This window comes from Rosa rugosa, chromosome 6, assembly GCF_958449725.1.
Source record: "Rosa rugosa chromosome 6, drRosRugo1.1, whole genome shotgun sequence".
Taxonomy (NCBI): Eukaryota; Viridiplantae; Streptophyta; class Magnoliopsida; order Rosales; family Rosaceae; genus Rosa; species Rosa rugosa.
The window spans coordinates 43,744,836-43,768,317 of NC_084825.1; the positions used below are offsets into that span (position 1 = coordinate 43,744,836).

The following is a 23,482-nucleotide window of genomic DNA, read 5'->3' on the forward strand; positions in this document are numbered from 1 at the left end:
ATTAAGAACATTTATCTAACGAATTTTTAAAGTTCTAAGTAATTTGTTAATTAGATGTGAAAATTATTGTTTGAAATTTTTTTTTTTAAGATTGTTGATACTTTTATAGTTACACGTACCTTTAGAAAAACAAACTTTATAGCAAACGCATTTGTGTATTGGTCATTTAAAGCCAGATGGAGAAACTTGGGAGACTTCTATTTCTCCCCTAATTAGAAGTGCTATTCTTCTCGACCAATTTGGATAGGTTGTAGTAGAAATTTTTGTATATGATTTATAATTTGTTTACAAAAGATCAAATAAAAACTAGAACAAAAGAATATTTTCCTCAACATTGAGAATACTAGCATCATCTAAAGTTCTAAACTCACATCTATAGAGTATGGAAGTGACACCAGCACACAACAATGTTCATTAAAAAAAAAAACTAAAGAACGCATGTTTACCAAGATTTGTGCTGGCAAGAAGCAATCAAGAGTTGCCGCACAGCCCCATGATTGAATGTGGTCTACAAATACTTGGAACGTTCTCGCTGGATTTCACCAAACCGATAAATCCAAATCCATATCTATCTACGTAAATAATACGACACTTTCTCGCAAGACATGAGAGGAAGAAGAGGGGGGGGGGGGGGGGAGTTTAGCTTAGCTAGGGTCGAGTTGGCAGCCTCGTGCAGGCATGAAATGATGGTCACGTCGTGGAGAGGAGTGGGGATGAGAAACACTAGAACATTAGATTATTCCAACTATTTCATGCTTCATGCTCCCTTGCCTTGTTTTCATTTGCTCTCCTACAATTTTCAGACTGAAACCAAATCACTATGATGTGGCCACTGGCCACCTCTCTTACTCCGTCACGTGTAACGTGACGCCTACCCCTTCCAAATATCCAAATCATCACGTGATGGCCACGTGCTTCTGTGCATAACAATTAACAAAGAGTATTTAGGGACGTGATGTCATGCATGTCCTAGTGTTTCCGATACCACCTCCTCCCAACTCGTTGGGCATATTGTAATTGGATAACAATTATTCGACTTTGAATAATAGGTTAAAATAGCTTCTTATGTACGTCACAGGAACTGCCTCCACCCTTTTCTTATTCACAGATCACAACCCAGCACTAGGTTTTACCTTTGATATCCTTCTAGGCAAACAACAAACCAACCATATGATGAAGAATACCTATCTCAAAGGAATACTTTCTCTGGACAATGTGAGGGTATTTCAAAGGCTTTCAAGACTTAAAGACTAATTCCTCATATGTGAATTACTTTAACAATGCATTGTAACACAATGTCTGGCCACTTTAATAACTTCTTGATTTAACGCGAGTAGGGAGATTCCCAACTAAGACGCTCAACCACTAGGCCATTTGCAATGATTATCTCAAAGTTCTTCGTCCAGTGTATACCCATATATCCGTAATCAAGCTCTTGCGCTATCCTAATAAACCCGTCAATCAGGGCCTCAAATATTTCCTATGACTAAAAACAAAGGATTGGTCATCACTCATCAATTGCACTCGTAATTTTTCTTCCATTATCTCGTCTCCTTTTACTAATGCCATCAACTGCACTCCTAATTTTTCTTCCATTATTTCGTCTCCTTTTACTAATGCAATTCACAAAACTACAGCTAACAGCTCAACTCCGTCTGCTACTTTGACACCTTAGTAGATGGTGGTTTTCGAAATACAAAGAGAGATCAAAAGAAAGAAAGAAAAAGTTAAAAAAGAAAAAGAAGAAGGAAAATAGAGTGCGAATTGACTAAATGAGAGCTCCTTGGGACAATATGGACACAGGCTGCAACTTGTTACTCCAGAGAAGAGGTCATTTAGTAAAAAGAAAAGTATCTTCTACACATGCATGTGCACTCCAACAAACAACAAGAGAACTAGTAATCTGATCACCAAATGACCACATTATATGACAATTGTCATGATTAGGCTTGGACTTGAACCAAACCACTACCTGCATTAACAATCTCTATCCATTCCCTGTTTGCATGATTACGAGCCTCCCTCAGACCCAATCGAATAAAAGATGAAAAGAAGAGCTTTTCACACCTCGCTGGTACCCTTTGCTTGTGAGGTATGAAGCATACAACATTTCCCAAAGAACCATAAGGTATAAAGGTATAGCAGCCAAAACAAACATAAAACACATACCCACAGAGCAACCCTCAACTACCAAAGAAAGATGGATAAACCAAATGTGTTATATGAAAAATATGCATTATATTCCCATTTTTTTTTGTTTCACAAGGTTCTTCATGAACATCCAATTAAACAGTACTTCATCACACGGGGTCAGACAACTAAACTAGAAATATAGCCAAAAGCCAAATCTACAACTTAAATCCTTCCTATCCCAACCAAAGCAGAGACCCCAGAAACATAAATTAACTCAAATTCACATCAATGATACTATAAGCAATGCAACTTAACAATTTACCGCTTTCGAGTTCTTAACAATGATTTAGGATAAAAGTAAGACTTCTACTCATTGCTTTGCATGGAAGGAACAACCAGATGCTGTGCCTGCATTGCAAGATATTGAGGACACATCATTAGGATCAAGTGACCAGTGACCAAAACCCATGTCTTCTCTTCTTCCTCACATCAAAATGAAAAGCATCAATTTCCATTCCCCATATTGTTCAAAGGCACATAATAATCCTCCTACAATTGAGTGAAAAAATAAAAATGAATTCATTTTCTTAAGATCAAATAAAGCAATAAGTAAACATACCCTAAGAAAGCAATAAAGAACGGAACTTCACATTCACAACATGTCTAATCAAATTGCACGACAAAAGAGATCATTCTTTTTAAGAACACAATGGATTGATAAGCACGTTAGCGTTCTACGTAAAATTTGATATTAAAATAAATCTCCAGACAGGTTGTTAACAACAAGACTCAGTATTCATTTAAAGTGCCTTATAAACCTTATAATATCTGCATCACATATAGAATATTTCAAATGATCCACTGTCTTTTTAGACTCTATGTCGAGTAATGTGTCAGGGAATGTTACTAGAGATGACTACAGTTCTGTCTGTTAACAGCATTTTCCAACTTTCCAAGCCAAAATCAGTCCAGTAATTTGAACTTCAGAGTTTCTAATTGAAGAATTTAAATCAACAACCTAGCAAGAATAAAAGGCAGCGGGAATTGCTAGCTGCAAATCCTTCCCCCAAACATACTAGAAATAAAAAATTTGTTCTAGTTACGAACAAAAGTACACATAATCTAAAGTACTATCATTAATACGACTTTTTTTTTTTTACCTCACATTTATATGAACCAATCTATCCATCAAATGATTTCGTTTACCATTGGAAAAAGTAAGGCATCCATAGAAGATGGTCCACCCCAAATGTTTATTTAACTCTCAAACTAAACCTTCATGAATCACACTTCCTAAACATCCAACTACTTTTAAGTTTTAACACTTAATAACCAAAGAAGACTGAAACAATGATCTCATTCCTAAATTTAGCTAGAGGTTTAAATCGGCTAAAAAGGCTCACCAATCAAGTATGTGTGATCCTAAGCATATACATTGGTGGCACAAAATCTAACATCTTTGCCTAGTTTTAGCTTCAAATATTACTAGTGATTCTCCCTGAACAATAGCAGCCAAAGAAGATGGAAACAATGACCCCAGTTGGAGCAAAGAGTTTATCCTCTTTAAGATTTGGCTACAGGTCTAAATCATCTAGTAAGAATACAATCCAGTACACGTGAGCCTAAGCATGAGACATTGGTTAATGACAGGTGACACAAATCTTATTTTTGTACAGTTCTAAGGTTGGTATTAATAGTCATTCTTCTCAGTGACATATGAGGTACGGCAGGAAATGAAGTCTTATTCATACACTTCTAGACTCAAGGGAGGGAGAGTCAACCATGTAGAAGCAATGCATTATTGTGCATACAAAATGTTATCATGTATGGGAATTGGACAATAAGCCTGCTGGCAGCTTTGATGAACTACAGGGATCTAAGGAAATTCTAACCAGTGTGCCTTCTAGGATACATACCTAACAACTTAGCAAACACTGTAGATGCTCAAAACAGGAACAGTATCAATTTCCCATGAGCACTAAATCATCAGATTATGGGTGGAATTCTATAATTTTCAAAGGGTAGCTTGACATAAAGTAACCAAAGTAGTATTTCCCTCCCCGTCCCCGTTGCTAGCCTATATATATATTACTTAACTTGGAAGTAGGGTAATCCTATAGTAGCTTGTTAATGAAACAGATAAACAATGTGTGCATGAAAAAATAGACTTACTTGGCTATTGACGTAGTTCAGTGGTGGCTGATGAACAAACTGCCCATTAAAGTAAGAGAACAAGGTAAGGTGACAGTAAATTTTTTTATGGTAGGTATGAACTATTTAGCGAAAGAAAATGCTAAAAGAGGTTTTACAATCAGACCTGTGAATTTTGCCCAGTCATAGCTCCAACAGGATTCCCTTTAGCAGACCCTTCTCCACCCCTCGCAGAACCCTTTGCATCACCCTATTCAATGTATTCCAATAAGTCATTTCTCATCCACAAGGACATAAACCAACAAATACACCATACAATTCACACGCAGCTTATTTAACATAAATTTACTAGAAAGAGCAAAAAAGGTTTGCTTACCTCCAACTGGAACACCGCAATGGCCCCAATCAAGCCAAAAGGAAAGAAAAAAAGAAAATTGTTAGATTGAACTCATGAGTAGTAAACCAACTGTAGATACTAGATAATACACAAAACCCCTCATTTCATTTGAGGCTCCTTCATTCTAAACAATCTACCATATAAAGCTACAACCAAACTGTACAATCACATCAAAATCAAAGATGAACAGTAAAAAAACAAAAGGGGAAGTTAAATAGTAATTACCTCCCTGTACCTAGCCAAGTAAATCCTGAGCGGCTCAATATAGTCCTCAAACCCTAACGTAGCCATCGCCCACAGCAAATCGTCACCGTTAATCGTCTTCCTCTTCTCCTTCTGGCACTTATCGCTGGCCCTAAAACACCAAAAAACCCCCAAATTGAACAAAAAAGTCGCGCAATTCAACACAAAAAAAAAAAAACGAAAAGCGAATACAAGAGAGATGAGATGACAGAAATTACTCGCTGGTGACGAAGCTGATGAATTCGGAGACGCATTCCTGCACAGTGTCCTTAGCGTCCTTGGCGATCTTGCCGTTTTGCGGCAGCGCCTTCTTCATAATCCGACTGATGTTCGCGATTGGGAGGTACCTGTCCTGCTCCCTCACGTTGCTGCTGCTCCCGTTCTGCGGGCTCTGCTCGCCGCCGCTCTCGTGGCTCCCGCCGGCCGGACTCGTCGGTGCCTCCGCCATTATCAGAACAATCCCTGCAAAATCAGAAATCATCCAAATTTTGCGACGATAAGAAATTGAAATTGCGAGTGGAGCCCTAGGTCGGCTCGTTAGGTTTAGGTCTGGTGGTGTTGATCGGCGAAGTTAGAGAGAGAAAGGAAGGAGGTACCTGCAAACTGTGTAGAGCGAGAGAGGCGTTGGGTTTGTATTTCGCGCGTTTTGGAGAGAAATCTGACGACTGGAGATTCGAGAAAGAATGATGAAGAAGGTTTTTTTGGCTTTATGCTTATCACCGTTGGTTTGGGGGTTTTGTTTGTTATTTTACAGAAATTTACAGGGGTACTTGCTACCTACCCATTTCTCAAACTCTCACTCAAACGACGTCGTGGGACGTCAAGGACAAAAGGTTAAAGGGTGAAAGTAAAAACAAATTGATAACATTTTTTTTGGGGTCAAATTCTAATTTTTTGTTTTTTTTTTGGAACACTTTTATTCATATAAGCCAAAGTTATCCCACTTACTCCAGCAATATATTTTTATTACCCAATTTAAATTGAAATTACTATTCTGCCCGCTTCCTAATTACATAACTACAGCTACTGCCACTCTCTATCTCTCTCCTCCCTTCGATCTCTCTCCCCTCTCTGTCTCTCTCTCCTGACTCTCCCCTTCTCTCTCTATGAAACCAAAACGCCTCTCTCTCTCTGTCTCTCTAGACATCGGCCTCGTAGACGACGATCCAGGCCTCTGCTCCGATCGTTTTTGCAGAACCACCAGTCGTCGTTGCTGCTCCGATCGGCCTCGTCGACGATGCAAAACCACCAGCCACCATCGTTTTGTGGAACGCGATCCGGCAAGGATCCGATCCGGCGGAGGACCTCAGCTTCGTTTTGCAGAACCACCAGCCGCCAGCCTCGAGCTCCGGCGACAGCAGATTTGCTTCGGTGACCGGCCGGAGTCGAATCCAAGGATGGTCACAGGTTCCCAGGTAGAAGTTCTTTCTTAATCATCTTTTGTTCGACCTAATTGCTTTACTTTCGAGAAAGATCAAACTGCTTTCTGCTAGCAGTTGTGGTGATATCAGTTAATAATATGGGTTTTCATCACTCGACTTTGATTCTCAAAAGCAATTATTCTTCTCTGCAGGGAAGAAGGGCAGAATCGTCCTTGGCTAAAACAAACAACCCAATAGTCCAGAGAAACCTAGGGGTACTAACCCACCACTTTCACATTACCGTTGACCATTTTTTATTGTCTAGTAGTATGTTTTCTCTGCTTTATGATTGGACTGCTATAAATCATGGCATGTTTGTTTTACTTGGATTTTTCTTTCCAGTATTGCAATATAAATCTAACGGCAACAATTCAAAATTTGCAGGGGCCAAGACATAATGTCAGAACTTCTACAACATTCTCTTCTCCAAGACCTGAAAAGCCCAAGGAAAAGTGTATCATTATGTGAATTCAGGCAGCAAACAACTTTAAGGCTGTATTTGTAATGGGGCAGAAGGCCCAGAAAGAAAGAAAGAAAAATTATATTAGGGCAATAGACGTCTATTGGGCGGTAATAGACGTCTATTGGAGGGCAATAAACGTTTTGAATTGATGTAATCTCTTTTTTTGTTTCTTTAATTAAAGTTTTATTTGTCTAAATTTAGGGAGATTAGTTCCCATTTCGGCGACTAAAAGTTCTATTGGGGGGCAATAGACGTCTATTGGGGGGCAATATATGTTTTGAATTGATGTAATTACCTCATTTTTTTTTTAATCAAAGTTTTATTTGTCTAATCTTAGAAAGATTAGTTCTCATTCCGGCTACCGAAAGTTCTATTAGAGGGCAATAGACGTCTATTGGGGGGCAATACGTGGTTGATAGACGTCTATTAGGGGGCATAGACATCTATTGGGGGGCAATAGACTAGTGGGGCAATAGACGTCTATTGCCCCTCTATTGGAGGGCAATAGAGGTTTTCAGAAAAATCTGGTGGGCGACGGCAGGTGACCGGAATCCGGTGAAAGTTGGCTGGAATCCGGCGACCGGTGACCGGTGACGGGCTCCGGCGAAGTCTCCTATGGTTTCTCTCTCTTCTATTTTCTCTCTCTCTCTCTCTCTAAGTAAATAAGGGGTGAGGAGTAAAATGGTATTAAAAAAAAAATTAAGGGTCCTTGACCAAAAGCCCCAAAATGAGCAAAAATTATCTCACTTACCCCAGCAACAGATTTTTATTCCCACTAACCCAATTTAAAGAGAAATGACTATTGTGCCCTCAATCTAATTATTGAATTACATTTTATGCCTCTCCCTCCTCTCCTCTCTCTTCCCCGATCTCTGCCTCAGATCTCTCTCTCTCTTCTGTCTCTTTCCCCGATCTCCACCTCCGGTCTTTCTCTCTCTCTGATCTCTAACTCCGGCGCGGCGTCGAAACAGGATTTAGGTCCCCGATCTCTGCCTCAGATCTCTCTCTCTCTCTTCTGTCTCTTTCCCCGATCTCCACCTCCGGTCTTTCTCTCTCTCTGATCTCTAACTCCGGCGCGGCGTCGAAACAGGATTAAGGTCGAGGAGATGAGCAGGACCGGTCCACGTCGTCGGAAGTCCGGTGGTGGACTAGTGGTTGTCGTCGAAACACGGGCAGAAGCACAACATCTCTCACCGGAAGATTCCGATTCCGATTTCAGATGGTTTCGCCTTCGACAGCCAAAGATCGAAAACGGCGCCGCCTCGAATCGACTGACATCATCAACGTCGATTATCCTCCAGTGCTCGACGCAGGTTGTGGCAGAGAAGAAAGATGATTGGGTGCCCAAAGCATCTTCCTCGAGCATTCCTTCGTCTGAAACTCCTTCAGAGTCGTCGGCGATGTTCTCTGACGCACCAAGTCCGACGCCGGTAGGTTTGTCGCCTGAGGGTGCTCTGGTCTTGGGTGCCCAGAGCATTCTCTGGGTGCCCAAATCATTTTTTTTTTTTTTTGTAAACTGTGGGAAGAAATCCGAGAAGGAAAGGAAAAAAAGAAAAGAAAAAAAAGTTGTATTGGGGGCAAATCAAAATGGTGCTACTTCTGTTTTGCAACAGAAGGCCCGAAAGGAAAGAAAACAGGAAAAATAATATTCTATTGCTCCCCAATAGACGTCTATTGGGGAGCAATAGACATTTGAATTAATGTAATCTACTCGTTTTTTTGCTTAATCAAAGTTTTATTTATCTAATTTTAGGAAGATTAGTTCCCATTCTGGCTATCGAAAGTTCTATTGGGGGGCAATAGACGGCTATTGGGGGGCAATAGACGTTTTGAATTGATGTAATCTCCTTGTTTTTTTTCTGTAATCAAAGTTTTATTTGTCTAAATTTAGGGAGATTAGTTTCCATTCTGGCAACTGAAAGTCCTATTGGGGGCAATAAGCTTCTATTGGGGGGCAATACATGGCTGATAGTCGTCTATTGGAGGGTAATAGACGTCTATTAGGGGGCAATAGACGTCTATTGGGGGGCAATAGAGGTCTATTGCCCATCTATTAGGGGGCAATAGATGTCTATTGGGGGCAAAAAAACTTTCCGGTGAGATTTTCAGCAAATTCCGGTGGGCGGCAGTAGGTGACCGGAATCCGGCGAAAGTTGGCCGGAATCCGGCGGCCGGTGACCGGATTCCGGCGACCGGTGACGGGCTCCGGCGAAGTCTCCCATGGTTTCTCTCTCTTCTATTTTCTCTCTCTCTCTCTAAGTAACAAAGGGGTGAGGGTAAAATGGTATTAAAAAAAAATTAAAAACAAAAAAAAAATCTTAATGGGGTATTAGGGAAGACCCCCTTAGAGTGTATTGGGTAAGAGAGAATTAAAAAAACTTAATGGGGTAAGTGGGAAAAAAATCCCTAGAAATGGGGTAAATGGACAAAATCCCAAAAATTAAAACAAAAAAAAAATCTTAATGGGGTATTAGGGAAGACTCCATTAGAGTGTATTGGGTAAGAGAGAATTTAAAAAACTCAATGGGGTTAGTGGGAAAAAAATCCCTAGAAATGGGGTAAATGGACAAAAACCCTATTCTGAAAATTCCTATTTGGGTCGCAATCAGTTGAGCTGAATTCGATTAGAATTGACTAATGTTATGACTCGACTAAACTATCTCATTTGACTGCGACATATTGACCGAGTTAAATGTAAGATTATTTATTTATTTTTTTTATTAAAAAGTTGTAAAGTTACCGCATTATGCATCTATTTTTTCCTCGGATGAGGTAGCATTGTAGCCACCTCAGTTACGTTATTTGACCACGACATATTGATTGAGTTAAATGCAAAATTTATTCTTTATTTCCTTTTCTGATTGAGGGCGAGGTAGTAAACCACATCAAGTACGTTAGCGAGTTAGTACCACACCCACTCAGTCAGTATTCGGACCAAGATCCACGAGGGTATCCCAACAAAACAAAACTAATCCCCCGCACCAAGCACACGAACCTGAAGGCCCCTCAAACCTGTTGACCACAAACTCATGGGAGTTGAGACTCGAATGTTAAACATGAGGATTCTATGCTGGGATGCCTGACCAACCTCACCACACCAGGTGTTTCTTTATTTTTTAAAGAGTTATAAAGTACTGCGTTGTGCATCTAAATATTTCCCTTTTTTTTTCTTTTTTTTTTGTTTATTGGCAACTAATCTCAAAGTTAGGTTAAGCATGGCATCTGATTCATTGAAATCAACCAATGTGATTGTGGTGAGGGTATAAAGACGACCTACGTGATGTGTTTAATGCTAGGTTGCAATACATTGTTCATGTCACACATATTTTTTTTATTTTTATATTATTTTTAAAAGAGGATCAAAATGTTTCACTCTTGCCCCTATGGTGACTCGAACCCATGACTTCGTACATAGGTAGTGGGTGCTCTAACCACTGAGCTAACACCATTTCGTCATGTCACACATATGTTTACATTTTTTTTTTTTTTTGAAATGTACTATTCACAATTAGAACAATAAGGGTCCTCGACCCAAAACACCAAAATTGGCAAAAATTATCCCACTTACTCCAACAACAGATTTTTATTCCCACTAACACAATTTAAAGTGAAATAACAATTTTGACCTCAGCCTAATTAAAAAACTACATCAATGTCATCGAGTACTCTCTCCTCTCTCTCATTGCTCTCCGATCAGTCTCTCTCTCTCAGGCTCAGCCGAATCGAAGACTCCCTCTGTATATCCACCACCGTCGCTTTCCTCCCCCTCTCCACCACCGTGTTCTTCCTCTTCCCCTCCGACCCGGCCGGATCCACTCGTCGGAGAAGCTCACCCTGGACCTCTCTAGCTTCTTCTTCCTCTAGTTCTCAAATGCGGCAAACCATTGCGAGTTCAGCAGCCTCAACTCGCCGCCGGACCCGAGGACCCGATCCGGCAAGGACCGCAGCTCCGTTTTGCAGAACCGACAGCAGTCGTCATTTCAGCCTTGGGCTCCAGTGACCTCCAGCTCTCCATCTCTTCCTTGTCGAGGTTAGAATTTTCACCATGTTTGGCAAAAGTTTATGCAAATTTTCCATTGATTTTCCGTAGATTAGAGGGATCTACTTCATAGAAGATAGGCACCACTCGTATAAGAAATGAAATACTATGAGCAGTCTACTCGTCTGGTTCTACAAGTCAACTCGTCAAGAGTCGTGGTCTGTTGAATGGCGTTGAAACTGCACCTACTAGCTACTTTACATTTATTGTTATTTTGTTGAATTGTTAAGGACACCCATTTTGTAAGCTTATCTAGAATAGTCAACTACCTATTATGGTTCATGACAACTGTATTGTCAAGGACACCCTTCTCTCTTTATATGCTGTATTGCAAGCCATTTTGGGCTATCAGAGAAATATAACTATGTTTTGATATTTTGCATCTTTCTTTTCTACCCTTTAGTTTTTGTACCCCATCAAATGGCCCACGCGTTTTTACTTTCTATCAAATCGAATGCGGGCCTCGTCTTCTCTCTCTCTCTTTTATTTTTGCTTTTGTTGGTAAAATGGGGTAGAAGGCCCGGAAGAAAAAAAGAGGGAATTTTTTTTTTACTTGGGGGCAATACAATAGATGTCTGAACGAGAACAGATTAGGATGCCTCTTCCCCGTGGAACCCTAGCAGCGCCGACTGGAGGCGCAGAGCATGAAGACGGCGGTCATTGCCGCCCTCGTAAAGCGCGCCAGACTCGCTCCGGCGTCAGCTCTCTCCCTATGGCCTTTTTACGGCTGGTCTTGGTCATCCCGATTCTGATTGGATCTACCCAATCTCTTACTGCAGATCTGATCCTGAGGGAGAAGGATCTTGCTGAGGAGTGCCTAACCTTTTGGGATGATGATGGTGGGAAGGCATATGCTATTTCTGTGTGGCATCCCGGCGATTTGACTCTACGGCGGAGTGTTGATATTGGTGGAATCGATATGTCCAGTTTTGATGTCTCGACTTCTGTGCTTGGGTTGCGACTGTCGGATCGTGGCGGCAAAGCCGACCGAGTTTGGATAGAAACTTGGCTGAGGAAGAAAGCAGTGTGGAAGATCGTCGGCATTGCAGGAGGAACCTGGCTGAGGATGGCGGCTGAGATGAGTGGCGGCGCTAGACTAGGTGCTGACGATGATTTCGAGTTGTTAAAAGGTTGGGTGCTCAGAGCATTTGGGCAGCCCAACTTCGATAGGAGGCCAAAGGGTGTATGTTATGACTGGAATATATTATCGCATTTGGCCTGTCCTGTAATGCACTTGGCTACAATGATTAGGAGATTGTTGGAGAGTAACTTTGAGCAACCAAAGAGGAAGAGCGGCCGTATTGTGGGTAATTTGAATGAGTTGCCTCATGGTACGGCGGGGACGAGCAAGACTGCGAAAAGTGATACTGACTTAGACGCGAAGACTACAACCAAGAGCCGAGAGACCAACCTGATGCCGAGGTTGTTGGCTACTGCAGAGGTTGAAGATGGTGCTGGTTCCAACCCTAAAGGGGAGGGACTAGCACCTCTTTAAGTTCTCTAAGCTTTTAGACATTCTGGACTCAAGCCTTTTGAAGTAGGGGTAATTTCTATAGGCTTTTCTAAGACGTTTCTAGTTGATATTTGTACCACAATTGCGTGATTGGCATATTAGACTAGATGAATATTTCTTCCTTAGAGAGCGAGACTACTCTTGCTTAGTTTAGGCTTGCTGTTCAGCGAGCGTCCCTTTAGATTTTAATGAGTTTAGAGTGGCTTAGATAGGTTATCCGGTTTGTCCCGGGTTTTCTTATGTAAGTTCTGTTAGACTCTGGCCTGTTTTCATGGCTTTGATATCTAATAACATCAATTCCTATTCAAAAAAAAAATACAATAGATGTCTGATAAAGGTTTATTAGGAGGCAATAGATGTTTTGAATTGATATAATTTTCTCGTTTTTTCCCTTAATCAAAGTTTTATTTGTCTAATTTTAAGGAGATTAGTTCACATTCCGGCAATACATGGCTGATAGACGTCTATTGGAGGGCAATAGAGGTCTATTGCCCCTCTATTGGAGGGCAATAGATGTCTATTGAGGCAGTAAACCTTTCCGGTGAGGTTTTCTGAAAAGTCCGGTGGGCGGCGGCAGGTGACCGAATTCCGGCGACAGGTAACCGGATTCCGACGAAAGTTGGCCGGATTCCGGCGGTTGGTGACCGGGCTCCAGCGAAGTCTCCTATGGTTTCTCTCTCTTCCATTTTTTTTTCTCTCTCTCTCTAAGTAACAAAAGGGTGAGAGTAAAATGGTATTAAAAAAAAAAAAAAATCTTAATAGGGTATTAGGGAAGACCTCCTTAGAGTGTTTTGAGTAAGAGAGAATTAAAAAAACTTAATAGGGTAAGTAGGAAAAGAATCTCTAGAAATGGGGTGAATGGACAAAAACCCAATCCAAAAACCTGCAATTTTATATTGAATTTAAGTTTTGTCGAAAGTTCACCACTTAAACCATCGGTGAGTTGCCTAGTACCATTTGGTTAAGTGGGAGGTCGTGAGTTCGACTCACAATATACTAGTTGTATTTGAGTTATTGATTTGATCAAAAAAATAAAAACCACCGGTTAGTTCATCTAAAAAGATTCTTTCTTGCTTCAGAAATAGAAATGCATGTTAGTTATTTGGAATGCCCGACACCATGTAAGTTATGAACTCAAATCTCACTAGCATCATGCTTAAGGTAAAGATGAAAAAAAATTATGTTGAATTATTTTGGCTGTAAAGTAGAATTTTTTGAGTTATTTGCTTCTAAGATGGTAAAGTTTGAAGAGCAACCAATATTGCAGCAGCTCTTAATGGAATGTAGGCTCATAAGGATCACAAGTTTGCCAAGGGAATTATTCTACCTACATATTCCACAATTGAAGGGTGTCACCTATTTTCGAGAGTGAATTTAGTGAGGAAATTGAGAAGCAAACCTGTGCTCTTAAACTCTTAAAGTGAAGTGTCTAGAGAGGATATATCATTATCTGAGGTTAAATTCCTACCAAATCCGCCGACCTAAGCAGTAGTCTGTACAAGCAGAAAGGGAATACTGAAATAATATACGTGAAACCCAACCTTAGCAAAATCAACAAAAACAAAGAGATGGTCAGTATTATGGTGATTATTACCCTCATTTAAACAGATGCAGTAGCAGATGACACAACAGCAGTCAGCAGCTAAGATATTGAAGCTGACCAACTGATAGGAAAGAATTTTACTCGGCTCAGAAAGGAGCACGGCCAAATTGTACAAGAAAGACTAGTTAGTACTAGTGGGAATCGGAACATGACAAGAACTGTTACTGGTATTCATCCAAATGGGTTATTGAGTATAGGCCTATAACATTGTTAATGCATTCTAAACTAAGGTCATCACTTAATCCAACATGGTATTCATACAAGAGCAAGCAATACAAATTGAATCTGAGTAATGCAGGTATATCTTCATATAATATAATCAATACAAACTTAATCGAGTATGCAAGTATCACAGTAGTCTACATTACAGTGTTATCAACTAAGCGTACATTACAGTATGGCAAAAACTCAGTATACTTTGCCAAATTGTAAATGTGAGGAACTCGGCAGTATTATGCGCTGGGCATAAGAATTATTTTACACAGCATGTATACTACTATCCAAAGAGATCAAACATTTCTATGTGGGGCAGAGATTGAATAATCATGTAAAATTGCTTTAGAATGGTTTACATTAAGATACAAATTACAACTATTAACTTGACAAGCTGATCATGGAAATTCTATTGATGAAACAAATTGCAGACCTTTAGGAAGTGAAGACACACAATATGCTCAACAAGAAAGAAGATCCCTCCACCTTTCTATGCAAATCAACTCAAAGAGTATCCTTCTGAAATTGCTTTTTCCATGATCTCCTTCTGCTTCCCCCACAAGAAAAGACCGAAAATGTTAAATAAGGTATAACTCCCTTAGAATGTTCATTATATGGCTATATATGGTCAGGGTAATGCAACTTTTTTTAATTTGGAGTTGCTGCATGGTTCATTTACACAGAGAACTGCCTATTTTTTGGGTCAGGTCATGTGCTTTTTAGCAGTAAGAGAAGAATATATATAATTACCTGGAGTATTGTAGTAATCATTCCAGGACCCTCCTGATTAAGTTCAGAACAAGACAATAGTTAGAAAATACAATATGAGCTCAATAATTGTAGCATCCAAAGCTTTAGATGCACAAACCTCAAACTGCTTCACTTTCCAAGATATGTCCTTCCATGAATTACCATGCAGTGATTCCCATGAACTAGGAGCACGAACAATCTCCGCATGCTGCATAAGTCTTAAGCTATCTGCAATACAAACGTATCAGATCATCATATGATAGAAAATTATTAAACTCTAGCACAAAGTTGCATGAAAGTCAAAACAAACTCCTTGTAGAATTTAGCTTTTAAGGAGCATCTGGTATTCAGAATGCATGGGAATCTGTGATGTAGCAAAAACAGGCAACAATAATAACTCAATAGATTGTATAGATTCTAACAGAGAAATAGTTAATGGTAATCACCATAGTGAAATCAAATGGCATAACAATTTCCGCTTTTAAAATACGGTGATTAATTGCACCAGGTGGTTTTGCCTCACTTGAGGCCACATCACCAAAGTGCTTTTGGACAATGCTATATGTAGAATTCACCCTTCCTTGAGCAAATGTGACGGAAAAAAATAAGATAGGACAGCCCAATAATTATATCACCCTCCATTTCAGAAACTGACAGTATTAGGCTAAGATGTTGAAGCTGATCAGTTGACAGGGAAAAAGAAAAAATAGGAGGTTGAAAATTTTCCGAAAAGGTTTGTGCATCTAAACAATTGCAACTGAGTCTTACAGAAAAAGTGCTTACTGGTTAAGTTCACATAAAGCATTTACGCTGCCCTGTACTGGCTAAGGTTGCAGTTACTATTTTTACTTTTCAATAATGCAGATTTTAGCAACATCAGTGCTCAACCAGATTGCAACTACTAATGACAGTAGACTTAGTCATTAATACAGTGAAAATATACTCATCCCCGACGCGAAAATACGTTTCGATTTAACTACGTAATTGCATGGAACTGAAGAAAGAGATAAGTAGAGATTTACTTGTAATGAACGCCTCTTCCCAAAATTCATGCTCTGACCACAGTGGTGCAACTTCTCGAAAAGGGATTCCTTTGCTCAAGCATACTCTGCATAAATTACAAGAAGTGCAATAACCTAACAGATCCTAATACATTACTATTGATTGCATCTCAGAATTGGACCACTTAAGAGAAAGTGAATTCACTACAGTCAGATATGATGAGTATTGTAGCTCAGAATTCCAAGTTAATACCTCCAAGTTCACCCATAAGAGTTCAATAACTCTACAGGGAAAACCTTTCCAAGATACAAATACAATTCCTAAGAACCCACTTCAATACCTAATTTCTAAACGAACCACTTCAACCATCCAACACCAATCCTGGACACTAAAGAAGGCTAATCAGACTTCTCCATTTACCCCACAAATGGATGAGTAAATCTCTCATTCCCAGTTCAGGAACCACTTCAACCAGTGAACACAAACTGTGAACACTAGAGAAGTCTAATAAGAATTCCCCTGTATGTACGAAATCAGATGCCAGCGAACAAACTCTTATGGCAACAGATGTAATGGAGAATCAATTAAGTTATTCTTCTACTTTTTGCCTTGCTGCTAACACCATTCTACCTATATAGAGAAAAAGAATCAAAACAAGCGTTCATCAGTAGGAGGGCACTTACTCAATGACTAGTTGGCGTATAATTCCTGGTAGGACACCCTTGCTAATAGGAGCTGTCTGTACTTCAAAACAGTGGATAGTTTTGTCTTTAGCTTCATTGTCATCCTGAAAAAGCAGCTACATAGTTTTGCATTAGTTATGCAATGTCAATGTATAAGTAAGACTAATTTATAACAGAAAACATAATACTTGGCTAGCTTCATAGTTTACGTGAAAGCACCTTCATTGTCACCCAATATACAGCTATCTATAACAAGTACTAACTGATAATATATAGTAAGTAAGACATCAACTTGGTCATTCACATACCACTAAACGACTAACAAAGCAAGGCTCCCTTCAAACTCAGTCAACCCAATGCAGCTCAAAATTTGTAAATGTAGAAGGTCTCACCTTTCGGCGGACCACAAAGAAGTTTGACAGGCTGCCTTCAAGAATCCGATCACCATCATTGGACAACAAGAGCTCGGTCCCTGAGGGCGGCCTCAACCTCTCCAAAGACTTCCTAATCCTGCAAATTAATAAAACCAACACTTAAGATATATTCTAAGTGTAAGAAACGCATTAATGAGTGAAGACTGATTTACTGACCTCACCCAATCCGAGTACTTAGCAGCAGCAACATCTCTCCCACGACCCACCACAGCCAACTGCGCACCGTTTCCTCTGACACCAAACACAGAAGGCACATAAATCCCAACATAAAGGCTCACATCAAGAGGCTCCAAGTCCCCACTCTCACCCAATTTCCCCAAATTGCCGCTGACCAAAGTAGTAATCGACAGTTCCTCCCCGTCACTCCTCCCCTCCAAAGCAATTGGCAGCACTTTTTTCATCGAATCATTGACCTTTGACTGGAGCAAAAGAGAATTGGCTGCAAGAGACGACGGTAATGGAAGCGAAGTCTTGTTGGGTCCGAAAAGAAGCTGAGGATCGGCATTGTACAGGATTCTCACGGACTCCGCGAGCCTTTTCAAGTGCCTCTCCCAAAACAACACGAATGAGGCGTTGTTGTGAGTGCGAGTCGTCGTGTAAGCCCCTGCAAAATAAGGCGGGAAATGCTCTTCAAGAACCATTTTCGAAAAACAAAAGAAGCTGATTAAAAGCATGGAAGAGCTACCTGGGTGGGTCTCGAGGAAGGTGGTGACCGGAGGAGTGTTGGCAGGGTTGGAGACGACGCCGTTGGTGAGCAAGAACCTGAGAGGAGTAGTCGTCATTTCGTCGAACAGTTGGTGGGCGTTTTTTGGTGCTTTGACTGGCCAATTTTTTTTTCTTTTTCTTTTCTTAAACAGAGTTTTTTTTTTTAATTAATTTTTTTTTTTATTGGAGGTAGGTAGCAAGTCACCTTAGTCACTATGAGTTAGTAATACACCCACACAGTTAGTGTCCTAGCAAAATCAGACTAATCTCCTACAAAAGGTGCACCAACTCGAAGGCTTCTCAAATCTGCTGGTCACAAATCAGTGAGAGTTGAGACGCAAATGTTAGACATGAAGGTTTTATTACGAATTAATAGTCAATAGCCAGAGACATACATATTGTTAATGTCTAAGCTTGATCGGATAAAAGGATGGTTTGATGCTCAACTTGTGCGTGATGATCTCAGGGGAGATGCCCGGCATATCAGCGTAGGATCATGCAAATACGGCGGCGTTATCTCATAGAAACTGAGTGAGTTCTGCCGCTATCTCTAGGGCTAGCTGAGCGCCGATACAGACCGTCCGCTCAAGGTGCTCGTCAGAGATGCTGATAACCCTCAAGGATGTTTCTGGGTTGACAGACTCCTTTTTCACATATTTCTCCTCGTCATCCCTAGGGTCTTCAAAAGTATTTAATGGTGCATGGTTTCTCACCGTTAGGATCTCATGGCGGTGTGTCGACCGCACTACAGTTGTTGAATAACATTCTCGTGCCTGTTAATGACTTCTCTTCACATAGCCTGTCCCGTTGGGTGTAGGGAACTTCATGAGAAGTATATACCCGGCTATGATGCATTTTAGTTTGTTGAGCGCCGGTCGACCAATGATGGCATTATATGAACTGAAGCAATCGACAACGATGAACTCTGTATGTATCTCCGCTGTGCATGGGCTAGCGCCGATGACCGAGTGGTTGTGTGACATCACCGGAGAAGCTGAGCAGGGGCTCATGATCTTGGAGTAATTTTCTATTCCGCTGGAGTTGGTTGTAGCAGCCATTGAAGATGACATTGACAACGGATCCGTTGTCAACGAGGATCCTTCCCACTGACCATTTATCGAGCATGGCGTCGATCAAGAATGGATCATCGTGGGGTAGATGTACTCCGCGTTCTGCTTCCTCCGAGAAGGTAATGGGTTCCCAACCAGACTTTGGAATTTTAGCGGATGTTGCAAATTTCTTTGGGGTGGTTAGTGCGTGCATAGCGCGTTCTTGCCCTATGAGACATGTTGGTGATTGGAGCGCTGCCGTCGATGGTGTTGATGCGGCGCATGGGCTCGATGTTGACGACCACAAGAGGTAGCTGACGCACCTTGAACTGGTCCAACTTGTCGTGACGATACAAAGTCTCAATTGCTGTTCTGAGAGTGTTGCAGTTGTTGGTGTTGTGACCGCTGTCCTCGTGATATTTGCACCACTTGCCGATGTTTCTTGGTTTTCCCACCCTTGGGTACTTTCTTGGGGGTGGCAGTAGAATCTGGTCTTTGCACTGGTGGTATATCTCTTCATATGAGGTCGTGGGGACTGTAAACATTGCGTACCGCTGGGAGGACTCCGTCTGTTTGTTACGGTTATCTCCGTTGGATGAGCAGTTGCCCTTATGATAACTCTCGTCCTTTTGCCGCTTGTTCTGGTAGTTGCCTTGTTGCCACTCTCTCTTCTTTTCAGTTGGCGGCGTAGCAGGAGTTTTGTTAGCGGTTTCTTGATGGCTGGAGGAGGGCTGAGTGGACTTTGCCAGCGTTGGTGGTGATGGTGGGTTTCTCTATATGTGATGAATTCTGCCTGTGCATGGATTACGGCCTCGCTCATGACATGGTCATACGTAGCATTTGGATGATTGTAATTGAGATGATAGAGAAATGGTCCCTTTAGGAGCCATTGCTTGAAGGCTGCTAGCGCCATTATTTTATCCAGATCACGGCACTGAGACGCCGCCGCTCGCCACCTAGTGACAAATGCCTTCAATGTTTCCTCTGCGCCCTGCTTGACGTTGAACAGCTGACTTATGTTGTGATGTCCGGTGGCCAACAGGATGAACCGAGAGAGGAAAGCGTTTGATAGTGCGTGGAATGAGTCGATGGATCCCGGTGGACATTCAAAGAACCAGCTCATTGCCTCACTATCTAACGTTTCGCTGAACAAGTGACAGAGGGTGGCGTCATCAAATTCCTTGTTGTTAGTGACTTTTTTGAAGGTGTCCATGTGGACGAAGGGGTCAGTCATGCCGCTGTATTGTGGCATTTTTGGCGTCTTTGCATGTGCTGGTCGGTCGACCTGTAGGATCCTAGCGGTGAATGGTCCTGGCCTGGACGCAAAGAGAGGATTTGGAATTGGCGCTAGGGCGCCTGCCTCTGCCCGGATTAGCCTTTGTTCCAATTGCTGCATCCTTTCCAGGATTAAGGTTGTTGCGTCACCAGCGGGCCCTGCCTGGAGGTCCACTGCGCCAGCTCCCCCTTGGGGGCAGGTGGATTACCTTCAGTTCTAGCCCTAGCTACAGAGCGGTTGGTGTGCGGCTGTGATTCTGCCTCTTGCTCTATCACTAGTTGGGGTGGGGGAGGTGGACCCATTCTCAGTAGTTCTGATGGGTTCAGCGGTATCTGCATCTGTATGATTGGTGCGGGTACTAATCTGCCGGCGTTAGGCCGACTCCACCTGGTGCTCTGCGATTGCTCGCTCTGCGCTGGGTTGGCGTTTGCCTCCAGCGCCTTCTTTAGTTCGTCGAATCTTGACATCAGCGTGACCACTTGCTATTGGGCCTCAACCTTCTCCCTGCGCTCCTGCTCGCGCTCCCAGTTTGCCTTGTGAAGGTCCGCCAATGCCAGCTCATACATAGCGGCAAGGTCCTGGCCTGGTAGGCGACTGCTGCCTGGTCGGGCCTCCGCTGCAGTTTGAGTCAGCGGGACCTGGGGTGTACCTTGAGGTTCCACGCTAGGGTTGACCGGAGTGCTGAATAATGCACGGTTAACGTTACCCGCGGGGTTGGTGGGATGGGGGTTGGCGGATTGGTCTGCCTGCTCTTCAGCGTTTCTCCCGCTACCGTTAGTCATGGTAATTGTTGTGGTAGGATGGCCTTTTGCTCAAGGGTTCCTACAGAAGGAGCCAATGTTAATGTCTAAGATTGAGCGGTAGCCTAATCTTGGTTAACGCGGGTCCGATGGGCGGACCGCTACTTGTAATGTTCTCGGAGCTTCTGCTATCTGTCAAGTAAAATATAGAGGGGCGTCAGAGGGAGACCGTGTTGGGCGGTCTTCTCTTCTCTGATGCCGAAGTTGGTCAATGTATTTATGTTGACAAGATAACAGTAGGTAAGTAGTAAATGCGTAATTAATGAGGAGAGATGAGTGAACCTTTTATAGGTGGGGAAGAGGCTGACCTCTTCCTTGTTTTCGATGTGGGACTGATATGCTTCAGTTCCCAGCTTCTGATGCTTCAACGAGGCAATCTTGGCGCGGCTCGTGGCAACGCATCAGCGGTGATCTGGGGGTGAGCCGGGGCTCAGGTGCTAGCCTGCTTGGCTGTGTTTCCGTAGGTCACATCGTTGTGGTTGTTGGTGCCACTGGCGGTAGCATGAGCGTGGCTCATTATAGCTAATTATGCTTGACAAATGCTCATGTAAGTAAACATATACTTAATCAAGGTGGTAAGAGCGATTTTTTTAGGCTAGAGCCCTAGTTATATATATATATATATATATATATCAATCATTATAAATTTATTTTGAACTTACTTCTTTGACGAAGAGAATGTCACTTTCTAACAAAATAATAAAAGCAACTTCTTATCTGTAAGTCACAATTTCTTTTAAGGATTAAATTCAGTTTAGTCCCTTGAACTTTAGGGCTAAAATCACTTTGGTCCCTGACTTTTTTTTTTTTAATCACGATGGTCCTTGATCTTCCAAATTGCATCAGTTGGGTCCAAAATTTGAAATTTGCTCGAAAGATGATGTCACTTGCTGAGTTGGAGCCGACATAGGGCCCCATTTTTCAGCCTTTGACCCGCCGAGAAGGGTAAAATGGACATTTTCCCTTACCTCCCCAATTCCAAACCCACCTTTCTTCTTCCAATCAGAGTCATATCCTTCCATCTCGACAACCTCCAATTCCAACTGACCACCCCAATGTAGAGCACCACCGCCACCGCCACCGCCACCGCCACCGCCCCACTCCAAACCCTCTGTCTCTCTCTCTCTCTCTCTCTCTCTCTCTCTCTCTCTCCCCTTCCCTCCTAGCATATTCTCCAGTGCAAATCCTAATCTAATCCTTTAAAATACCAGAATTAACATTACCATAACATTTCAAGAAAAAGACAACGTACATTGCTTCAAATTACAAAATTTGGCTATTTTTACAAACTTAACCACAAAAACTTCAAATACCAGATAGGTATAGCACATTTTCAATCCAAAATTTTACAACAAAGAACGATAGTAAACCCAAATTCATACTATTTCTCTACCAAATAATGCTGATTGTATCAACTTACTCTATTATAAGTTTCAATGCAGAAACAGAAACGTTGCAAAAATAACCCAAAAATTCATAGGGCCCAAATTTGGGCTATTGTCTTCATCAAATTTCCCAACAAAAACTTGAAATGCTAGATGGTTATTGCAGATTTTCACTCTAAAATGAAGGACCAACCTTCTTAGTCTGTAAAGAACCTCCACTTCCCTTAAATCTGAGCTCACCATCTTTGGCCAGAGGGAAGTGCGGCAACCCATCAGACCCAAAAGAGCAGAGCTTAAACTGGTGAGTGTTGAGAGCTTCCCGGACGAGCTGCTTAGATTCTTCATAAGCTTCAGCCACTATATTGCTTTCCTCTTTGAATGAAATCAGAGGCTGCGGAATCGGGAATAGATTTATGAATAAAAATCTTCGGCTTCTTACCCTTTATGGTCTGCACAGAGCCAACCCTAGGACCACCATACGAATCGGCCTCTTTGGTCGAATTGGGAGCTAGGGTTTGGGAATTGGGATTGGATTGAGGAGGAGGAGCTGTGGCTAGGATCTCGTATTCGGCGGCGTCGGTTTTGAGGTTGAGATCGATCAGATGGTTTTGAAGATCTCATCTTCAGCAGCGATCCAGTTCCTCCTCTAACTCCTCCTCTCACGACAATGAAGGTCCCTCGACAGCTGGACCTGGTTCCGAGAAAAGAGCGAGCCCGCCACCGTCAGATGCCAAGATCGTCGGAGAAAAGACGACCTTTGAATTTCTGAGAACAAGTGTAGCAGTAAGGGTTTGGGAATTGAAGAGAGAGAGGATTGAGAATTTTAGAGAACGAAAGAGAGGATCGGGAATTTTAGAGAGAGAGAGAGAGAAGCATACTAAACTGATACGGAAACAATGGCTGACGAGGGTAGTTTGGACATTTCGTCCAAACTATGGTTCAAAGGCTGAAAAATGGGGCCCTATGTCGGCTCCAACTCAGCAAGTGACGTCATCTTTCGAGCTAATTTCAAATTTTGGACGCAACTGATGCAATTTGAAAGATCAAGGACCATCGTGATTAAAAAAAAAAGTCAGGAACCAAAATGATTTTAGCCCTAAAGTTCAAATGACTAAACTGAATTTAGTAATTCTTTTAACTATCACAATACCTAAAGATTTTTCGATTTTGATCAAAAACTTCCCATATTGACATTTTGACAACACAGTGATATAAAACTTGG

The 23,482-nt window shown here is 41.8% G+C and overlaps 2 protein-coding genes across 4 annotated transcripts; both read right to left on the reverse strand.

The window, feature by feature from the left end:
- Positions 1 to 2,216: 2,216 nt before the first annotated feature.
- LOC133718106 (nuclear transcription factor Y subunit B-1-like) lies at positions 2,217 to 5,680 on the reverse strand. 2 transcript variants are annotated; one of them, XM_062144913.1, is made up of 6 exons: positions 5,521 to 5,680; positions 5,143 to 5,386; positions 4,661 to 5,036; positions 4,451 to 4,534; positions 4,306 to 4,344; positions 2,217 to 2,541 (listed from the first exon to the last, which is right to left on the reverse strand). In XM_062144913.1, the coding sequence occupies exons 2-3, from the start codon at positions 5,370 to 5,372 to the stop codon at positions 4,892 to 4,894; spliced, it is 375 nt and encodes a 124-aa protein (XP_062000897.1). In that variant the 5' UTR covers positions 5,373 to 5,386; positions 5,521 to 5,680; the 3' UTR covers positions 2,217 to 2,541; positions 4,306 to 4,344; positions 4,451 to 4,534; positions 4,661 to 4,891. The 2 variants fall into 2 exon arrangements, with proteins under 2 accessions (XP_062000897.1, XP_062000896.1); XM_062144912.1 differs by having other exon boundaries at positions 2,217 to 2,682.
- An 8,569-nt stretch (positions 5,681 to 14,249) lies between these two features.
- On the reverse strand, positions 14,250 to 17,889 carry LOC133715504 (uncharacterized). 2 transcript variants are annotated; one of them, XM_062142017.1, is made up of 8 exons: positions 17,731 to 17,889; positions 17,202 to 17,649; positions 17,004 to 17,121; positions 16,612 to 16,715; positions 15,949 to 16,034; positions 15,045 to 15,154; positions 14,927 to 14,959; positions 14,250 to 14,723 (listed from the first exon to the last, which is right to left on the reverse strand). In XM_062142017.1, exons 1-8 carry the CDS (start codon positions 17,825 to 17,827, stop codon positions 14,676 to 14,678), a joined length of 1,044 nt encoding a protein of 347 aa, XP_061998001.1. In that variant the 5' UTR covers positions 17,828 to 17,889; the 3' UTR covers positions 14,250 to 14,675. The 2 variants fall into 2 exon arrangements, with proteins under 2 accessions (XP_061998001.1, XP_061998000.1); XM_062142016.1 differs by having other exon boundaries at positions 16,612 to 16,727.
- Between the last annotated feature and the right edge of the window lie 5,593 nt (positions 17,890 to 23,482).

Bases quoted from the DNA above. Each gene is read 5' to 3' on its own strand.
- LOC133718106 (XM_062144913.1), bottom strand. From the start codon at position 5,372: ATGGCGGAGGCACCGACGAGTCCGGCCGGCGGGAGCCACGAGAGCGGC. The intron at 5,037-5,142 runs GTAATTTCTGTC...TTGGTGTTTTAG, and splicing joins ATCAGCTTCGTCACCAGCGA to GGCCAGCGATAAGTGCCAGA.
- LOC133715504 (XM_062142016.1), bottom strand. From the start codon at position 17,827: ATGACGACTACTCCTCTCAGGTTCTTGCTCACCAACGGCGTCGTCTCC. The intron at 16,728-17,003 runs GTGAGACCTTCT...AAAACTATGTAG, and splicing joins TCTTTGTGGTCCGCCGAAAG to CTGCTTTTTCAGGATGACAA. The intron at 15,155-15,948 runs GTAAATCTCTAC...TTTGTATTGCAG, and splicing joins GGAAGAGGCGTTCATTACAA to ATAGCTTAAGACTTATGCAG.